The sequence below is a fragment of the Eptatretus burgeri genome, chromosome 18 (genome assembly GCF_056783735.1).
Source record: "Eptatretus burgeri isolate ZD-2024b chromosome 18, Ebu_testis_v1, whole genome shotgun sequence".
Lineage (NCBI taxonomy): Eukaryota > Metazoa > Chordata > Myxini > Myxiniformes > Myxinidae > Eptatretus > Eptatretus burgeri.
In genome coordinates, this window is record NC_140978.1 from 39,314,491 (window position 1) to 39,321,990 (window position 7,500).

The following is a 7,500-nucleotide window of genomic DNA, read 5'->3' on the forward strand; positions in this document are numbered from 1 at the left end:
GAATGGCTTAATCGAGCAGATGTTGTGGCAAAATACCTATCGGTAGGTAACATTTCCTGCTGGGTCTGCAATTAGTAGGCCTGAATTTAAGAGATGAAACATTCCTTTTGATTAAAGAATTTGTGAACATTCAAAATGTAAAAGGCCTTGTGTTTTTTGGGTTTATATTGTTACGAATCTGGAAACCATGCGCACTCAACATTCAGGTCCCAAAGTTAGTTATGCCGGTAAGTACGTGTGAGACGAGTCCCTTCCTTTTGTCTAGTAGGAGAGTCGAATATGTGCGTTGTGATGTTTTTTTATAGTTAGGTTATTACATCTCACCACCTGCCCATCACACTCCATCACCACCGTTGGCTGCTCGTACTTTGACTTGCCGAGAGGGGGGCCTCGCGGTCCCAGTCCTCGGCTTCCACGAACGTTCCACACGCAATTGTGGCTTCACCACCATCCACCTTCCTCAAACACACGTGGAGGGGAGGGGCAGCTTTCTCCGGGCATTGCCGATTTGTTAGATGTTGCCGATTACGAGATGGTTGACGGTGGTTGGGCTGGAAGGGGAGTGAACTGGCCTGTTCGTGGAGCCTTGGGGGGTCCTGTCTGCGACCCTGATCTCTACCCGGGGGCTCCGATTGCTCCACGCAGCTGCCGCCACGAGCCATGAGTCCCACACGTGCGACTGGGACCAGGCCGACGACCTGTGGCAGGTGCCGCATTACCAAGTACTCCCTTCCCTCTGACGACCAGGAACAAGCCGAACTCTGACCCCCAGCTCGTCTCACTCATCGGCTGGAGGGTCGAATAAAGAACCTTGGGTTTTCTTTTCATTTGTGTGTGTCTGAGTGTATTGGGCCCATCTTGAAAGTAGAACTGCATAAGTGCTTTTGCCCATTGTAAACACTTGCATTGAATATTTGCTTTAAGTCTCGCTTCGCTTGTCTTTTATTTAGTCAATAAATTTATTAGAAATGTACCCAATCCATTTCTGTCCGTTCTTGTATTGGTCCAGCATGGTTCGTATCTGAGTTTAGACGGAGTTTCATCCCCGGTAATCGGTACATCGTAGCCGGAACGTCCTGGACACGCCCGCTCGACTGCATCCGAGCTGGAGTTGGTAGGTGCAAGTTGATACTCTTCCGTAGCTGGTAGAGTGATCCAGTTCGGCCAGACGTTCCGAGGGCGTGAATCCCCGGTAGCCAAGACTGCGTGGTTACTTAGGTATATTGGATCTGGACAATTAACCCTACGCCACGCGGTCGAAATATTGGCATTTCACAGTCGATAATTCGACCCGCCGGCTTCAGAATTATCCGGAGCGACGGCCTATAATTCCGGGGGAGACCAGTGGGAGACAGCGTAAACTTCCCCACCTAGCGGTCGTTCTCGCCACTGACCCCCGGCCCACAACAATATATATTCACAGCATAACTATTTGCTGTCAGATGGTGAAAAAAAGAAAAAAATATTATAAATGGACAAATTGAAGTCTTAAAGGTTGCAGCAGGTATAAATGTTTTTTGTTTTTTTTTAAAGTATTGTTAACTTTGTGGGAAGGGGGTTAGATATCATCATAGATATAGCAAGGGAATGTATAGAGTGGCATGGTCCATGTACGAGTAGTTAGCCATCTCGATGTACAAGAAGGGAAACGTTAGCTTAAGAATCGTCTTGTCTGAATGTGCGCTATACAGGAGGTGGTGCGTGGTAATAATTAGTTAGGGACAAGTCAGGAGACGGCAATTGTTCACGAGAGGTATTTGATGATGTAGATTGTTTCAGAAGTCAAGGATGAGACAATGTGATAATTTTTGACAAAGTTATAAAAATGATCAACATGATGTGGTATGAGTGACAGGTTATTAGCTGCAAAATGTCGAAAACCCGGTTCGATTCCCACAACTTTGAAAATTTGACCTTTGTGAACTTTAAAGGTCAAAGGTCAAGGATTATGATCTTTGGTGCAAAACTTCCTCTGGAACATTCCAGGAACAATATAACGTCATATAGGCGGTTTGATTACCACAACTTTGAAAATTTGACCTTTGTGAACTTTAAAGGTCAAAGGTCAAGGATTATGACCTTTGGTGCAAAACTTCCTCTGGAACATTCCAGGAACAATATAACGTCATATAGGCTATATGGGATTTCGCACTCCTCGGATAATTATCCAAACTTTGATGAAATCAGCATAAAAACAAACTTGAAGGGAACCACGGACAAGGTGTTCGAGATGGAGCAAAATGGTTTCAAGACTTTAGGTGGGGAATGACCTCAACATTACGCATAAAAAAAATATTGTCATCCTCGCTCTCAAAGTTTGGGCGGTCATACGATTTTTATGTCAAAATTCACAATTTAAGTTCGTGACCTTGTGACGAAAATGAAAAATCGAGCTCCATGTAACTATGCAGGTGTCATTGGGCTAACCAAATACTGAAACCCCTGCCAGATTCGACAAACCAACTCGGAGAAGATGTAATTTGAAACACGTTTTTTGGGCGTGGCTCCGCCCATAATGAGCGCACCATGCCCATTCTCAGGAAAACACAACTACATCATGATATAAACCTCCCACCCAAATTTTATCAGGATCGGATCAAAACCCACGGAACTATGCTCGGGACACACACACACACACACACACACACACACACACACACACACACACACACACACACACACACACACACACACACACACACACACACACACACACACACACACACACCAATAACGAATATAGTGGTCACTTACTGACTCGTGAATCAATTATGGGAAGGAAAACGTGTGTAAAACCTCAACGTCAACCTCTTCAGGGGGGTGCCAGGAGACTCGGCATGGGAGCAGGGGACAGGGTTATGGATTGCCTTGGAGAGGTGGAGCGTTGCCCCAGGAGAAGAGGGAAAAGCTAATCAGGCAGTTGGTCAAAGTTGGAGACAATGGAGAAGAAGCTGGAAGGTCTGAGAAGGAGGTAAAAAGACTGCTGAGGAGAAAGTGTCTGAGAGGTTGTGCAAGTTCAGAGGATCGAAGGAATGTTGAGGGGGTCACCATGCCTGTCTGTCTTCGTCCTGTGCCTGTGCCTGTTCCTCCTGCCAACATGTCTCTGACCATTTCAAAGTTCCTGCCTTTCCCATTTTGTCAACGTGCCATGTGCCTTCCCTCTCCCCATCGTCTGCTCACCTCATCATTCTGCCCATCATGCTCATTGCCTGCTCGTCCCTGCTGCCACTAGAGCCGAGTCCCCCAGTTTTTTGTTCCCTTTCCCCCCCATCTGTGACTGAGTCTGGAAGTGAGGCACCATAGTTTCTTTAGATTCATTTTCAGCTCGCCTGTTCGAAGAACAGAGAGCTATAGCGATACCCACGGCGTGAGCGTGAAAATGTTAAAGTTTTTGGTGCAAGTTATTTTTTCCTTTCTAATGTTTTTATAAGCCCGATATATATATATATATATATATATATATATATATATATATATATATATATGTATATATGTATATATGTATATATGTATATGTATATATGTATATGTATATATGTATATATGTATATATGTATATATGTATGTATATATATATATATATATATATATATATATATATATATATATATATATATATATATATATATATATATATATATATATATATATATATATATATATATATATATATATATATATATATATATATATATATATATATATATATATATATATATATATATATATATATATATAGCCTGGTGTTGGCGCAGTGGTTAGGGCAGTGGCTTGGGATCCAAAAGGTCCTGAGTTCAAGCCCCGTTGATCGACTGAATTAATACACCAGGGGGTTGACTCAGCCTGTCATCCTTCCGAGGTCGGCGAAATGAGTACCAGTATACTGGGTCCGGTGTATACCCCGGTTAAAATAGGTGTACCATATCCCTGTGTCGTAAGAGGCGACCAGGGTTGCGTCAGGAAGGGCATCCGGTGTAAAACCTATGCCAAATCACAATGCGGATCATACGGATGATCCGCTGTGGCGACCCCTAACGGGAGCAGCCGAAAGAAGAAGAAGAAATATATATATATATATATATATATATATATATATATATATATATATATATATATATATATATATATATATCGGGGCGTATGATGCAATACCGGTCGTCCTCTAACTCCCAAAGTTTTCAACTTTCACGTTTCATATTTGGTACATAGGTACAGATTGTGGAGACAGTGTGTCGCGACGCTCGTCATCTAAAGTGGTTGCCATGGCAACCAGGATGCTGTTTTCCATCGTTCCTGTCCGCACTCTAACTCCCAAAGTTTTCAACTTTCACGTTTCATATTTGGTACATACATAGGTACAGACGGTATGTCGCGACATACGTTCGTCATCTAAAATGGTTGCCATGGCAACCAGGATGCTGTTTTCCATCCGTTCCTGTTTTCCATCTGTTCCTGTTTTCCATCCGTTCCTGTCCACGCTCTAACTCCCAAAGTTTTCAACTTTCACGATTCATATCTGGTACATAGGTACAGACTGTGGAGACGGTGTGTCACGCCATACGTTTGTCATCTAAAGTGGTTGCCATGGCAACCAGGATACTGTTTTCCATGTCATAGCACAATTCTGTGTATACCTTCTTGTTCGGGCATATATTGTGCTCACTTGCGCTCTTGTTACTGATTAGAATATACAAATACATATATTGCTTTTAAATTATTTGGAGCAGACTTCACTGCAATGCTTTATAAAAAATATTAATTATTAGACGAGTCTTTTAAAAACGATAAATGTATAAACAGGCGAGCATTGGGTGGCTTTGACACCAACTGGTCTAGTTTGTCTCATTGTATATAATTCTTTATCAATTGCATCACTTTCCTCCCAACCCGCCATCGTCACCTCACGATTCCACCATCCCCTGGTTGTTTGGATTACAGGAAATAAACCTGTTGGTTTTAAACGATATAAAGGTTTCTCGGGTCTTTCCTCACGACCCATGCAAGCGTTGTCCGCCATCAATTCAAAACGTCGTCTGAGGGAGTAAACCGCCAGTTCGGCTTATCCGCCCAGTGTCGCTGTTAACTGACCTGGGCACAACAGTATAATTATGTTGTTGTGGAAGTTATAGACAGTATAGCAATAGCTACATCTTGATGACATATGATTTACCTTTTCCTCTTGGGAGAGAGGGTTGCCAAGTTCTTCCAATGAGAATTCTGCGAAGGCAACAGAGCCATCCATGGAGCACACGAGCATCTCAAAACCAGAAACATTCCTAGGAAGACAATGTTCATGATGGTGAACAAAGGCAACAGCATCAGTATTTGGGGTGTGGTGGTGGTGGCCAGGTGACTGTTTTTTTCTCAAATTGCTTGTCCAATATTTTAATGCTTCACATATGATCCATTAATTTTTTTACATTGAAGGTATTAAAGGAAAAACTATTGTTGGCATAATAGAGTGTTAACACAAGCTTGTTAAGAAAAAAAAAAAATGCAGCTCCAGTTGTCTCACCATGAAATATCCATGATCGATTTGTCAAAAAGGTCATGAACAACCACCAAAGGTCGTTTCAGGCAGGTCAACTAAGGTATGGAAAAACAGGGAGCATTTGACACTGGTTGGTAAGAGTGGATAAATTTAAGTGTGAAGAGGAATAACATGTATGCAAATGGTGTTTATGGCTTACGATACATGAAAACAAATCAAGGATGTAATGATATGAAGTAGGAAGTCACAACAATGCACCGATGATGCCATGCTGGATGAGGAAAGGGAAAATAAGAGGTGCAAGGTAAGGGTAATATCAGATGCATAAAGTATGGAGAAATGCAAAATGATGCGACAACAAACACACCCAAACGGAGAGTGAGCGATCTTTGCTTCCAATTGCACAACAGGAGTAAGGGAATCCAGGTTTGTCAGCTCCTCCATTATGCAACTTCCACTGGAAAATCTTTGGGTTGAAACGCTATAAAAAAGATAAAATAGTTTGATAATATTATTATCTCAGTAATGACTAACATCTAAATCAGCAACTTAGAACACATTTGGAGGCTTCGCAGTTAATTTTCCTTCCTCACCACCACAGTCACTGCCTTGCGATGACCCACAAAGTCCATGGAACTCCGCCAGCCTTCACGTTCAACAATCTGTGCTGTCGGCCCAGAGTTGTTCATGGCATGGGCAGAAACGATGTAATGCCCATCTGGGGACCAGCCTAATCGCAGAACTTGAGTGGTTCCACCACACTGACACCACCAAGAAACAGTATGACAGAAAACGAATGAAAAAGGACATCAATATGGAAAGGAGAGACAGGCCAAATTCAGAAGGGCAAGACAAGAAGGTGTATAAATGAATATGTATAATACACAAAATGAAGTGAGGAAGTGAGGCTCTGAAAGGAGAGGGGAAACATGTTAATTAGCAGAGCAGAGAGGTGAAGGAAAAGGCACCAGACGACAACACTCGATACTAATGTAAAATAATATATATTTTTTTTAAACTGCTTACAACCCCCTAAAAACCACACCTTAAAGTGTTTTTTTCTTTCTCCAAAATTCAAAGCATTAAATAAAGAAATAAATAAATCTCACATTCCTGGAGCAAGGGGGAAAGCATGAATAAGAGAGAGCAAAATCGATGGCATGCGATCACAAATCCCCACACTTCCCACCTAAAGTAAGGTTGAAGGATGGCAAAAAGTTCCAAAAAGAATGACCCAATATCGAAGTTTTAATTAAAAAAAACAAAAAATGCCATTTTGACCCCTGTGACCATAAATCTCCACCCCATGGGTCATGAACCGGGGGTCATATCCACAAAAATATCGTTAAATATTTCATGCGTCCCCCAATGTTGATTGCATATACAAAGTTTCATGAAAAATCGTTTTGCAATGTGCCTGTAATTACACCTCCACCACAAAGGTGGAGGAGGTTATCTTTTCATCCCTTTTTGTTTGTCTGACTGTCTGCAAGCAGGATACCTCAAAAAGTTGTGTACAGATTCAAACGAAATTTGACGGACAGGTTGGGTGTGTGACGAGGACTAATTGGTTTGATTTTGGTGAAGACCCAGATCTGGCTACAAGAATTCAGAAATAAGGAAAAGAAAAGGATACATAGCATGATATCTCAAAAAGTTGTGGACAAGTTATGACAAAACTTGGTGGATGAATTGGTTAGTTGACAAGAACAAATCCTCGGAGACGGGGCCAAAATGACGCTGCTCGGACACCTTCGTGCCATGTGGTCATAACTACCAAGTTTGATGAATTTCTGCCCTTGAACCATATAGGAGGAGACAGTGTGACGGACCGACAGACAGACAGACAGACAGACAGACAGACACACACACAGAACCGCTTCGAATCTCCCCATTTTGTTTTTTCAAAAAGCATGGGGATAAATATACAGAACTTATCACATGTGAAAGCAATGGAAATTTAATAGATGTCATAAAGGTACAAAAATGTCACTTGCATTAAAAAAAAA

The 7,500-nt window shown here is 41.9% G+C and overlaps 1 protein-coding gene across 6 annotated transcripts in view; it reads right to left on the reverse strand.

The window, feature by feature from the left end:
• The window catches only part of HIRA (histone cell cycle regulator), a 264,562-nt gene that overhangs the window by 211,397 nt on the left and 45,665 nt on the right, over nucleotides 1-7,500 (reverse strand). For all 6 annotated transcript variants that reach the window (XM_085864316.1, XM_085864313.1, XM_085864312.1 and 3 more), the window contains 4 exons: nucleotides 6,085-6,252; nucleotides 5,859-5,972; nucleotides 5,516-5,586; nucleotides 5,171-5,276 (listed from right to left, as the gene is read on the reverse strand). In XM_085864316.1, the coding sequence (XP_085720442.1) occupies nucleotides 5,171-5,276; nucleotides 5,516-5,586; nucleotides 5,859-5,972; nucleotides 6,085-6,252 (459 nt within the window). The remainder of the gene's footprint in view (nucleotides 1-5,170; nucleotides 5,277-5,515; nucleotides 5,587-5,858; nucleotides 5,973-6,084; nucleotides 6,253-7,500) is intronic.